General features: G+C 43.0%; 1 protein-coding gene across 1 annotated transcript in view; it reads left to right on the plus strand.

The window, feature by feature from the left end:
• Positions 1-1,369: 1,369 nt before the first annotated feature.
• The window catches only part of LOC110534615, a 143,138-nt gene continuing 130,764 nt past the window's right edge, over positions 1,370-13,743 (plus strand). Inside the window, exons 1-4 of the mRNA XM_036934442.1 lie at positions 1,370-1,891; positions 2,276-2,406; positions 2,620-2,793; positions 6,980-7,144. Of these exons, the coding sequence (XP_036790337.1) occupies positions 1,609-1,891; positions 2,276-2,406; positions 2,620-2,793; positions 6,980-7,144 (753 nt within the window). The 5' untranslated portion in view covers positions 1,370-1,608. The remainder of the gene's footprint in view (positions 1,892-2,275; positions 2,407-2,619; positions 2,794-6,979; positions 7,145-13,743) is intronic.

The raw sequence follows: 13,743 nt of genomic DNA on the forward strand, positions 1-13,743 counted from the left end.
CAACTACAGAGGACAAACATACTTAGGTGGGCGTTGAATATTTTATTGAAAGTATTGACCTTGGGCAAATCGATGTAGTCGGTGCTGGTCTCGGCTCGAAGGCGTTGGTGAAGTTCAGCAGTGGTGGAGAAAGTATGCGATTCTCATACTTCAGTAAAAGTAAAGATGCCTTGATAGAAAATTCCTCAAAAGTGAAAGTCACCCAGTAAAATACTACTTGAGTAAAAGAAAGTATTTGGTTTTAAATATATTTAAGTATCAAAAGTAAATGTAATAGCTAAAATATACTTAAGTATTGAAAGGAAAAGTAAACGTATAAATCATTTCTAATTCCCCATATAAAAAAGATGGCACCATTTTGTTGGGGGGGGGGGGGGGGGGGGGGGGGGGGGGGGGGGATAACCAGGGACACACTCCAACACTGACTTAATTTACAAACGAAGTATGTGTTTTGTGAGTCCAGATCAGAGGCAATAGGGATGACCAGGGATGTTCTCTTGGTAAGTGCATGAATTTGACAATTTTCCTGTCATGCTAGCCATTCAAAATGTAACGAGTACTTTCGACTGTCACGGAAAATCAATGGAGTAGAAAGTACATTATTTTCTTTAGGAATGTAAGGAAGTAAAAGTTGTCAAATCTAAATAGTTAAGTACAGATACCCCCCCAAAAAAACACTTAAGTAGTACTTTAAAGTATTTTCACTTAAGTACTTTACAGCACTGTTCATCAGAAACAAACTTCACCGTGGAGTTTAGTCCCCTAGGATAAATAAAAGATATGCCATGAGAACGCTTGTGTAAAACCGGGAAGTGTATGTTATTGAGTCTGAATGTAAAATGTTGCAACTGTGGTGGGCATCATATTCCCGACTTCCCTGAGTGCCCTGTTAGGGTGAAACAGGTTGATGTGTCAAGGATCAGGATTGTCCAGCAGATCTCCTGTGGAGCTGGGGAGAGAGTCAAAGGTGTACATGGCCACAGCGCTGAAGAAATGGTGGTGGATGCACAACAGCCCGTTGTAAATGTTCCTCATCAGTCAAGAGATCTGGATACAGTCATTGTGAAGGTGGATTTTGTAACGCTTATTGCCACAGTTATTAATTGTACTGTTCAAGTGTCCAATAAATCATTGTGTCTCTGGCTGATAAGTATTAGGGGCATCAATATTTCAAGGCAGAAGCACGGCAAGGATACTGTCGTTGGAAGATGGCACGACCTTCGAGGATATTTTCTGATTCTAATGTTTGATTTGAACAGAAAAGCAAGTTGATTTTGAACAGTTGAATATTATTTTTGATCGTTTGACTTATCCACCCATACAGTAGGTGGCGACATGCACATAAAATTGTTGCGGAAGCCATTAAACCAAATAAGAGGAAGAGCCCCCTTTTCGTCAGTGTAAACGGAAGTTAACGTTGACCAAGAACAATTTCTTACGGTAGCGTTTTTATTGTTATTTAGACGTTTATTAACACCCTGGAATTCAATATGAATAATTTGATTGCACAGCATCACATACTTAACCCCATGTAGTCTTTAATTCGCGTTGTAGACAGGACGATTAATGTTATCTAGCTAGCTAGCTAGCTACTAACGTTAGCTAACAATGGCTAACTGTATGGTTTTTCACACTCAAATAGCCTCCATCATGGAGGTTCTAGCGAATGCCGCCGTGGCAGAGATCTGTAAACTCGTAGACGACGACTATGCAGTGTTTCGTTTGGAAATAACTCAAAGCCAGAAAGAAAACAGGGTATTGCGGAGGAAACTACAGCTACATGAACTGAAGGTGTCACGGGAGCGCGCAGAGAAGACAGCGCGAGAGCGCGTCCTCGCTAGTCGTCCCAGTAGTGTCAAGATCCTCGACCGATACAGAGGAATGGCAAGAGGTACACTTTGATTTTGCAGAAGGCCGAGGCTGCCGCCCGGTTCCTCTCTGCTCATATGTTCAGATGTGAGACCCAGTATTGGATCTTGGTCAGTGTTTGGATAGTATGCAATACTTACACTGATTACCAAAACTTAGCCATCTTGAAAATGTTTTTTTATTTATTTAACCAGGCTTCTTGCACGAAGACAAAATATCATATTCTTACCAGATACTTGATTTAATGAATGTCCTGTTGTCAAACTCAATTAAAATAATATGATGCATGGAACAATAAATAGTATATCAAAAAGTTATAACAAGACAGTTTCAATAGTGTACAATATAGCATTGACCATTGTCAGTACCTCATTTAACAACCGATTTCCCCCAATCACTCTCTCAGGTGAAGGACATCTCACTCGAGGTCACAGGGGCTTTGTGAAGCCAGCGGGACACAACATGGGTAGAGATGACCAACCAATCACTGTTGATGAGGGGAGAGGAACCTCAACCCAGCATGTTATCGTGATAGAGGTTTGTGTCACAGTGTAACATTAGAAATCAAATGTACAGTACATACAGTACATCAAATGTGGCCCGTTTCTTTCAGAAAGGCTCGCTCGGCTATTAATTTGCTTACATGTACATCCTTATATATCTAACATATCAGAGCTTGTGAAACTTCCCTGAGATATTGTTATCCAATTAAACTAATTTACCGGTAATAACCTCCTCTTCTTGTGTCAGTCTGCAGATGCAGAGGCTGCAGGTCCTGGTGTCAAGCTGGAGAGGTCTGAAGGAGAGGAGGACCCACAGCACAGCAGAGACATCCAGTCTGGAGAAGCGGCTGGAGTGGCATCCCCTGTAGCCACAGAGGACCTCACTGCACCCCAGCCCAGGAGCCAACGCAGCATCACGGAGGTCAGTGGAACGCCGAACGCCGTCCTCAAGTCAGAGACTGACACAGAGACTTTAACTGTAACACAAAGGCTTTTACACACAGGATCTGACCACAGGTCAGAACCAGAGGGGCTGAGGAGACTGGGCTGTCCTCCTGCTTCTGGCTCAGAGTATTTACTTTACGGTAACCTGAGCTCAAAAGTTTATTCCCATCGAGATTCAGGTGACGTGTTAGAGGCTTGCAGTGAGCTGTCTTGTTCTTATGCTACAGAAATGGACCCTGGATCCTTGAGTTTAGAGACACAGGCTGATCTGTCCAGAGGGGACTGGAACCATTACAGTAGTAGTGTGTACTCTGAAGGGTGCCTAGATAAGAAAGGGGAGGTTATAGTCGTTGATGAAGTGACTGTGAAAGTGGAGGGTGACACTCCTCACACATGGAATGTGGATGAGACTCACTTAGGAGAAGGACACTCAGAAGGCAGAGATTTCTTAGACTACAGGGAAAGCTTAGAAACAAATGTAAATGTCGTGACCCACTCCCCTTTATCCACGTTGATGGGACCTTCCAATTCACACGGCTGTGTCCTTTTCGATCAGGTTTTGAACTCAAACGACAGGGCTAGAGCCCAGACTCAGGGAGGGGGCGCAACATCAGGTAATAGTAAAGAGAAACGGTTCCTCTGCATGTTCTGTAACAAAGGCTTCAGCTGCATCCAGAAGGTGGAGATCCACCAGAGGGTCCACACAGGGGAGAAACCTTTCAGCTGTACCCAGTGTCACATGCGCTTCACCCAGGCTGGTGACTTGAAGAGGCACCAGAGGGTCCACACAGGAGAGAAACCCTTCAGCTGTACCCAGTGTCAGATGCGCTTCTCCCACTCGTCCAGCCTGAAGAGGCACCAGAGGGTCCACACGGGAAAACCCTAAAGCTCAGTGTCAGAAAAGGTTCACCCACTAGAACCAGCTAAAGGTGTATCTGATGGTCCACACGGGAAAAAGGCTGTTCGCCTGTACTCGCTGCGGGAAGAGGTTCTCAGAGAGGAGCTACCTCAGGATACACCAGCAGAAAAACCATCCCACTCTATAACATGGAAAGTAACCATTCCACTCTATAGCTTCTGAAGTTTAGATCAAATCCTGAATTAAGGACAGATACATTTTCATTGTCAGCAGAAAATATCCACAGATGCATTTAGAATAGTAAGACTAACATTTTTCAGTGTTGGAATATTCCTGGGTAGAACACTGCATCCAGAGGTGTGAGATATATATATATATCTAAAAAAGTCTGTTTCATATTGTGTTTGTGCGGTGTAGGCTATGTTCATACAGATTGAGACATTACATTTTAAATTTACATTTGAGTAATTTAGCAGGCACTCTTGTCCAGAGTGAATTACAGTTAATACGTTCATTTTAAGAAAGCTGGGTTAAACAACCACAACACAGTCGTAGCAAGTACATTTTCCCTAAATGAAATCAGTGCTAGTAGGAAGAAGCCTTATTTTTCTAGCTTCAGGGGCAAGCTGGTTCCATCATTGGGGTGCCAGGACAGAAAGAGTTTTGACTGGACTGAGCGGGAGCTGATCCCTCGTAGGGGTGGGACGGCGAGGAGAACAGAGGTTGCAGAATGGAGTGCTCGGGTTTGGCTGTAGGATTTGAGCATAGCCTGAAGGTAGGGAGGGGTAGTTCCCCTTGCTGCTCTGTAGGCAACCGTTATGGTCTTGTAGTGGATGTGAACTTTGACTTAAAGCCAGTGGAGTGGGCTGAGGAGTGGGGTGACCTGGGAGAATTTAGGAAGGTTGAACACCAGTGGCATTGTGGATAAGTTGCAGGGGTTTGATGGCACAAGCAGGGAGCCCAGCCAACAGAGAGTTGCAGTAGTCTAGACTGGAGATGACAAGAGCCTGGATTAGGACCGGCACCACTTCCTGTGTGAGGAAGGGTCGTACTCTACGGATGTTGTAGAGGATGAACCTTGGAGTGGGACAGGGCTTCTGGCAGAGATGTCTGCCAGGTATGCAGAGAGACGTGTATGTGTGGTTTTCATATGGTATATTTAACACTTGTTTATGTTTAATAAACACAATGGGACTTTTCATTCTAAGACTTTCATTGAGACTCTCTTTAGTATACATCACATCTGATCTCACCCTGTTCTGCATATACCCAACAGCACTTTATAACCATTATAGACGTACTAAATATACCTACACATATACATACTAACTAACACCTACTGTACACGTCAAAATAGTTTAGTCAGGTTTGATGATTACTTGACTTATCATAGCTGACTTATATTTACCCACAACATCATTTTTATGTTCACCATGATGGGTTTAACAATGAAGTCATTCTGTAACTACAGTATAGGACTCAAACATAGTGGGGATGGGTAAACACCCCGGGGCCATACTTGCGAACATTTTATCTGTTTCTGCGCATTAGCCAATTAAAATCATTGATTTACTTGTATGTGATAGTGGGTTATTTATTTAACAGTTATTTAACTAGGCAAGTCAGTTAAGAACAAATTCTTATTTTACAACAATGGCCTACCCCGGCCAAACCCTCCCCTAACCAGGACGACACTGGGCCAATTGTGCGCCGCCCTATGGTACTCCCGATCACGGCTGGTTGTGATACAGCCCAGGATTGAACCAGGGTCTGTAGTGACTCCTCTAGCACTGAGATGCAGTGCCTTAGACCACTGCTCCACTCGGGAGCCCAAAATTGTAACTGGTCCCATCAGATAACCTGCCTGCACGTTAGTCCTATGCCAACCTCACCAGATGAGTCATTATTTCCTGGAACAAGTTCTGCATCAGCCAATTCTAAATGTTGACGTAGGTTGAGGTGAACAAACATAAGATAATAATAATAATAAATCATAAGAGTGACTTTAAAGTCAGGCACTCTCATTATCCTCCAACAGATGGCAGTATTGCAGTAACAGTATTTAGTTCATTTAAAAAAAATGTGATCACGAGTCCGGACTCAAACACACGTTGGCGAGTATCCACACGAGAGGAAAGTTTATAGTGTGTCTTCTAAAGCAGGGCCGGTCCTAGCTTTTGGGGGCCCTAAGCGAGATTTGGTTGGGGGTGCCGACCATCTCACGGCAAAACATTTTAGTGGTCTTTGGCGGCAGGGAGAGAATTTCAGTTTTAAAGTTCCTGCAATTCTACACATTTTGCCGTGGGGTGTATGCCGCTTGTGCCTTGGACCGGCGCGGTTCTACAATACACCTGTCAATCAACTGATCAGCGCATCCTACTGCACGCCGTAGGCCTATTAATAAGGTGGTAACACAAGACCATTCAGTGGTTTCAGGGTGTCCATAGTCATAGAGACAACTGAAAGTAAGAAGCTAGATTTTAGGCCTACACTAATTGTGAGAAGAGAAGTGCAGGCAAAACATTTTATGAGTAGCTTCTTGTTGGAGTCCCTCTTGCTGACCGACACACAGGCTACTGGCACTGCTACATAAAGCCTGTTGCTACTATAGGCTATATTACATAGAATTGTAGGCTACATTTCCATGTACAATGTTTTAGATGCATTTTTATAATCAGCTACTTTTACACATTGCGTTATTTGAGTTGAGGGCACACAGTGGATCGCTTTTTCCTCAAAATGAAATCCTTGCCTCGAGGGGAATTCAAACTCGCTGCCATCGTACCTTGCCGTCTCTGAGCTTACTGCCTTAGTGGATCACACCACCAATTGGTGATGTCAATAAGGGTAAATTATAACTTTGACAAGACCACAAGACTTTGAATTTAAACTTTACATGTTGTATAATCCTCCTACATCTTTATTGCTGAACATTGTCTAACATTAATACTATTAGCTAGTAGCCTTGTCAAGGATGCATCAATGCAATATTGGCACACAACATTTTGTTAGACCAACAGAACAAAAGGCAGCCTTGAATATGTAGGTTTAAAATATCCCACTGGTGGCCAGGGTTGACCTATTTTAAGAAATACCTATTGACCTATTTTAAGAAATCCCATTTGCTAAATTGACGATTTTAAATGTCTGATGCACATTTTGTGACGGAGCAACTGTTTGAATTTAAACTGTTTCTAATGTTCACGAGTATGGCCCATCCATCATTAAAGTGTGTTTTATTATCTGTGTGTACGTACCTGAGGAAGTGTATGTCTGTGTGATCTGTATCACCTGTCTCTTCCAGGAGGAGGAGGGTCCAGAGGTGCTGCTGGTGAAGGAGGAGGGGTGTGAGGAGGATCTGGCAAACCCTGAGGGGACCATGGTCATGGAGGACAACCCGACTACACCACCTGCTGAACCCACAGAAGAACCAGCTGAGCAGCACAGGACCACACACAATCTCACTGAGGTGAGCCCACTGAACTACTGTCTGAATGGAATTAGGTCGGGACGTATCCACAAAGCCTCTCAGAGTAGGAGTGCTGATCTAGGATCAGTTTGGCCTTTTTAGATCATAACGAATAAGACTATATGGAAATATCCTAGATCAGCAATCCTACTCAGACTCTTTTGTGGATACGGGCCCAGGTCGATACATTTTTGTCTTAAGTGTGGGACCATGTCTTCAAATGATGAAGCCATTAAAGAATGTCAAGTAACTAACACGTTTGCATAGTATTCACAGCAATCCCTTATTGCCCAATTAGAAGATGCTCCATAGCAGGGTGCTCATATCAGATTTCTTGATCCAACATCCTCTCACTCTGTATCTCTTACAGTCAGTAGACATGGAGGATGGGAAGCCTGATCTGCTGCTGGTCAAAGAGGAAACAGTAGAAGATGGACCAGAGAGTATTGACCTGCTGAGTGGACTAAAGATGGGGGAGCAAGGTAAGGGAGAAATACATATAGCCTACATTCAGTAAAAGATCTTCAATGGGATTAGAAATTTGCCTAGATAAGTTCTATTGATTTAAGAAAAAACTATGTTTACATACAAAACCACACATTATAATGTACGAACTTGACAAAAAAAAGTATATTTTCTAACCTCATTCTGCAGGTGGTTGGCTGGAGGCTAACAGAGGAGACTGGGTGGCCATCTTGGATTCCCAGACCCAGACGGGTGCAACCAAGGGCCCAGGGGACAACATCACTGAGCAGGCCAGGACTAGAGGCGACATAGTGGAGGTCAGTGGATGGGACAGCGTCCTCAACTATGGGCTGGGGATCAACACTGTTAACCAGAAACAAACAGTCGAACACAAAACAACAACTGAACTTAGTCTCCATGACAACAGACTGGCTGAGACCAGGGCGAGGTGTAGATTTGGTCTGCGGGGACGGGGAGGTGTCCGTATGAGAACAGACACTGACTCGGCTATCAATGCTCCGTCCTGCTCCTATAGTTGTGATTCAGAGAGACTGATGGTGCCTCAGGTTAACCCCCTAACAGGTGCTGCCTTCAGCCTGCCTTCTATAGGATCTATCAACTGGAACATGGACCCTGCGACAACACAGACACTCCCTGGCCGTCATCCTCCTCACACTCTAATGTTAAACCAGACCTCAGACAATGTCAGTGCCTCAACACTAAATGGCTACACAAGCCCATTGACAAATGACAGTAGTAGAGACGCTATCAGTAGATCCGGTGGCAGAGAGAAGCGCTTCCCATGTTCATTCTGTGGGAAAGCCTTCAGTTTCCCCAAACAGATGGAGATCCACCAGAGGATGCACACAGGGGAGAAACCATTCGGCTGCCACCTGTGCCGGGCAAGTTTCTCCCAATCGTCCAACCTGAAGAGGCACCAGAGAGTCCACACAGGGGAGAAACCCTACAGCTGTCCCCAGTGTGAGAAGAGGTTCTCACGCCAGCACGATCTGAAGATGCACCTGAAGGTCCACACTTGAGAGAGGCCGTTCACCTGTACACACTGTGGGGAAAGGTTCTCAGAGGAGCTACCTCAGGATACACCAGCAGAAAATGCACATGGCCCACAAATACTGTATACCCACTGGGTACACCACGTCATTTCAACATGGATAATTGGGTAATATTTGGTAGATACGTTGATCAATGAGATTCCAACCTATTTTCACCCACTCAAAATGACTGCTAAAAGTTTGTTGAATTCCCAATGTTATCACTATGCTTTCAACCATCTAAAAGTAAAACCAAATTCTATGTTGAGTTTTCACCTGTGTTAACACTGCACTTTCAACCTTTGAAAATCACACTACAGTTAAAATGGGAATACATTGTCAGATATTTTGTTTATTTATACAATAACTTAATGTGTTATGACTGTGATTGATCTAATAGCACAACCAAATGACCCGGAGTGTCTGATAACTTAAGATGTTGCCCACCGCGTTCAGCCAAGTGTGTGCAACATCCTAAGGTGTCGGATGACCATTTAAATCTAGTTAAGGAGGAAAATGATGCCTTTGCAGCCTGAATAGAGGATGTTTTATGTACAAGCTGGTCCACGGGGAAACTAGTGTATTATTGGGAATGCACATCAATCCTAGATGATAGTGCAGATCTAGCGGCCACTATAGGCTGACTGTCCTGTAGTGGTGCACTATAGTGGTGCAATTGCCTTCATACTTGAGACACTGGCGATCTCATAAAACAATTATCTTAACTTGAAATTGGTGTTGACTATTTGGATATCGCTCTTAGCAACCTAGATGTTGTTTCAGCAATAAGGCATGAGAACCCCGGGATTATCGTGTGATAACTCCCGACTATTGGGCTATTCTTATGCCCAAGACGAAGCCAATGGCCGGGGAAGCAGCCCTTAGGAGGGAGTTATCACACAATAATTCCCGGGTTCTCATGCCTTATTTCTTTAATAAAACATTTGCCAACATATGTATATCTTTTGTAAATAGATCTAAATCAAATAATGCATTTTAAAATTGTTTGATTTAATCTGATTCTTAAACTTGTATTTTTGGTTGATATGAATCCAACATTTATTATGAATTTATAGATTCCATTTGAAACCAACCGAAGCTGGAAAACTCTAGGCCTATATGTATTGTCTATTTTTAGTTTAAAACTGGGCTGAATTGAAACAATAGCCGTTGATGACTTTCCAAATGCTATATTAGAGGCCCACAGTAAATAGCATCATTGATGATATGATTGATGAAGTATGGTTACATTTTATTTGCTCTGTTAAACCTACCCTTTAGAATGACTTCAATAGCAACAGTGAATCTATTAAGTGGACATTTCTCAACAATCATTCTAGCGATAGCACATTGGTAATAGTCAATGACGAATATCAAAGCTAAGCAGGGCTTGTAGATAGATCAGCTCTCTAGCCTATTGTTTTTTTTCTTTTCTTAAAGTGGATATTACTTTTAAGGTGACGTTGTTTCAAAGGTAAAAAAATGGAAAAGATTCTACCTTTTTTCCAAGTGCAAAGTATTTTCCACATAGATTCCACTTCACAATACGTTGACAATTGACGTTGAAACAACGTTGATTTAACCAGTTTGTGCCCAGTGGGTCGTGAGGTGTAATATAGTACTAGTTAGTTTGTTTGTAGTTCATTTTGTTGGCATTGGATGTAGCTGGGAACTGGATGAGGTGAACTAAGGAAAGAATGAGTATGATGAGGCAAAGTGGATGATATGGTGATGGTGTCTGTAAAAATGCTCCACTGATGAATAGTGAAACTGGGCCTTTAGGTTTATACTGGTGTTTTATAGTGAGGAAATGATAGTGCCTTAATTCATGTTTACTTGACATGAAGCTGTGTAAGGTAATGTTTAACCTTTAACTAAGTATTCTAAAATGAATTTGATCAAAGCGAGGGTACCAGATTTACAGAAATGGTCAAGTGTTACCATAGTGAGAAGTTATTCTACTTGTCACGTATCGTTTTGAACAATAAAAATGATTCTAATGGCATTTTGTTTAAATTATATACTACATTGATTCTGACTAACTTGGTTATTTTGTACCATTGCAGAGACTTTGGACTTTTTTTTTTATACACTATCGGTCAAAAGTTTTAGAACACCTACTCAGTCAAGGATTTTTCTTTATTTGTACTATTTAACTACATTGTATAACACCATATGGATGAAATAACACATATGGAATCATGTAGGAACCAAAAAAGTGTTAAACAAATGAAAATATATTATAGATTTGAAATTATTCAAATAGCCACAGCTTTGCACACTTTGAAAGTTTCTTTAAGTGCAGTTGCAAAAACCATCAAGCGCTATGATTGAAACAGGCTCCCATGAGGACCGCCACAGGAATGGAAAACCCAGAGTTACCTCTGCTGCATAGGATAAGTTCATTAGAGTTACCAGCCTCAGAAATTGCAGCCCAAATAAATGCTTCACAGAGTTCAAGTAACAGACACATCTCAACATCAACTGTTCAGAGGAGACTGTGCGAATCAGGCCTTCATGGTCGAATTGCTGCAAAGAAACCACTACTAAAGGACATCAATAATAAGAAGAGACTTGCTTGGCCCAAGAAACACGAGCAATGGACATTCGACCGGGGGAAATTTGTCCTTTGGTCTGGAGTCCAAATTGGTTCAAACCGCCGTGTCTTTGTGGGACGCAGAGTAGGTGAGCGGATGATCTCTGCATGTGTATTTCCCACTGTGAAGCATGGAGGAGAAGGTGTGATGGTGCGGGGGTGCTTTGCTGGTGACACGGTCTGTGATTTATTTAGAATTCAAGGCACACGTAACCAGCATGGCTACCACAGCATTCTGCAGCGATATGCCATCCCATCTGGTTTGCGCTTAGTGGGACTATCATTTGTTTTTCAACAGGACAATGACCCAACACACCTCCAGGCTGTGTAAGGGCTATCTCCCCAAGAAGGAGAGAGATGGAGTGCTGCATCAGATGACCTGGCCTCCGTAGCACGCGCTCCAGCAGGTGTATCTCACTGATCATCCCTAAAGCCAACACCTCATTTGGCCGCCTTTCGTTCCAGTTCTCTGCTGCCTGTGACTGGAACGAATTGCAAAAATCGCTGAAGTTGGAGACTTTTATCTCCCTCACCAACTTCAAACATCTGCTATCTGAGCAGCTAACCGATCGCTGCAGCTGTACATAGTCTATTGGTAAATAGCCCACCCATTTTCACCTACCTCATCCCCATACTGTTTTTATTTATTTATTTTTATTTTTCTGCTCTTTTGCACACCAATATCTCTACCTGTACATGACCATCTGATCATTTATCACTCCAGTGTTAATCTGCATAATTGTAATTATTTGCCTACCTTCTCATGCCTTTTGCACACAATGTATATATAGACTCCCCTTTTTTCTACTGTGTTATTGACTTGCTAATTGTTTACTCCATGTGTAACTCTGTGTTGTCTGTTCACACTGCTATGCCTTATCTTGGCCAGGTCGCAGTTGCAAATGAGAACTTGTTCTCAACTAGCCTACCTGGTTAAATAAAGGTGAAATAAAAAAATAAATAAAAACAATCCCATGACCTCAACCAAATTGAGATGGTTTGGGATGAGTCGGACCACAGAGGGAAGGAAAAGCAGCCAACAAGTGCTCCGCATATGTGGGAACTCCTTCAAGACTGTTGGAAAAGCATTCCAGGTGAAGCTGGTTAAGAAACTGCCAAGAGTGTGCAACGCTGTCATCAAGGCAAAGGGTGGCTATTTGAAGAATCTCAAATATAAAATATATTTAGATTTGTTCAACACTTTTTTTGGTTACTTCATGATTCCATATGTGTTATTCCATAGTTTTGATGATGTCTTCACTATTATTCTACAATGTAGAAAATAGTAAAAATAAAAACACTTGAATGATTAGGTGTTCTAAAGCTTTTGACCGGTAGTGTGTATATATTATTAATTAACTCCAATACCTCTATATTGTTAGGTACTTTTATCACAGTGTTAGTTACGCTTCACTGTGGTTAACAATTCATAATATGTCATGTTTCTGCGTGAACAACAGAGTTTATTTTATAAACCTTTATATGCTCTTCTGAACAATCTTTGTTTACAGTCTGCAGTCCATGAAAACCTGCTGATATCCGGTGTTACTGGCGGGAGAGACTGGACAAATGAAGCGGCTGGTCACAAACCCTGGCGCCGGATCACGACCATGGATCAGGAGCCGTCACTCTTCCTTTCCGAGTCAGAACCAGGACTGAACCGCGAGGGACAGAGACTCCACCACCACACAGAACACAACCAGTGGACAGGTGGACTGAACAACCTCAGTCCTGGTGGTCATCAGAGAGACAGAGGCTCCAGTCAGGGATCCAGTCTGCAGCCCAGACCCTTCTCTTCACAGTCTCAGTGCAGAGATGGAGCAGGGCCTGCGGCTGATAGAGATAGACCCTCTTGTTCTTATGGTACAAACACCACAGTATCCATGATGAACAGAGCAGGTCACCCTGGGCTTCAGCCTTCACAGAGCGTGGTGGGAGACCCCCCTGGTGGTAGTCTATCAACAAATCTGTCTTTTCCTTCAGGGTCTCATCTAATGTCTAGTGACTGGGTTCATAGAAAACTGAGAAACGCTAGACCCGGGTCATCTCATGGTTACCCCACAAATACAGACAGGGTCACGATGGGTGTTCACCACGAGAGGTACTTAACGTATAACACAGCACACAATCCCAACAACACCCAAACAATGGCTAGAGGTCAAGGAGGGAGCTCAAAGTCTAACCACCTGAGTGTGGTGGCTCCTGCTTCTACCACCCCCGGTGTCGTTGTGTCACAATGTGGGAAGTTGAGCATTAGAACTGACTCAGACAAGCCGTACGCGTGCCCCACATGTGGGAAGTGCTTTGCCCATGCAAACTATGTGAAGACGCATCAAACTGTTCACACCAAGGACAAGCCCTTCAAGTGCAAACTATGTTACAAGAGCTTCGCCTTCCTGACTAGCCTGATCAGACATAGGAGTGTCCACAATGGGGAGAAATTGTAGCAGTGTGGCTTGAGATGTACTTAGTGGATTTCTGTGAAC

The sequence above is a fragment of the Oncorhynchus mykiss genome, chromosome 10 (assembly GCF_013265735.2).
Source record: "Oncorhynchus mykiss isolate Arlee chromosome 10, USDA_OmykA_1.1, whole genome shotgun sequence".
NCBI classification, from domain to species: Eukaryota; Metazoa; Chordata; class Actinopteri; order Salmoniformes; family Salmonidae; genus Oncorhynchus; species Oncorhynchus mykiss.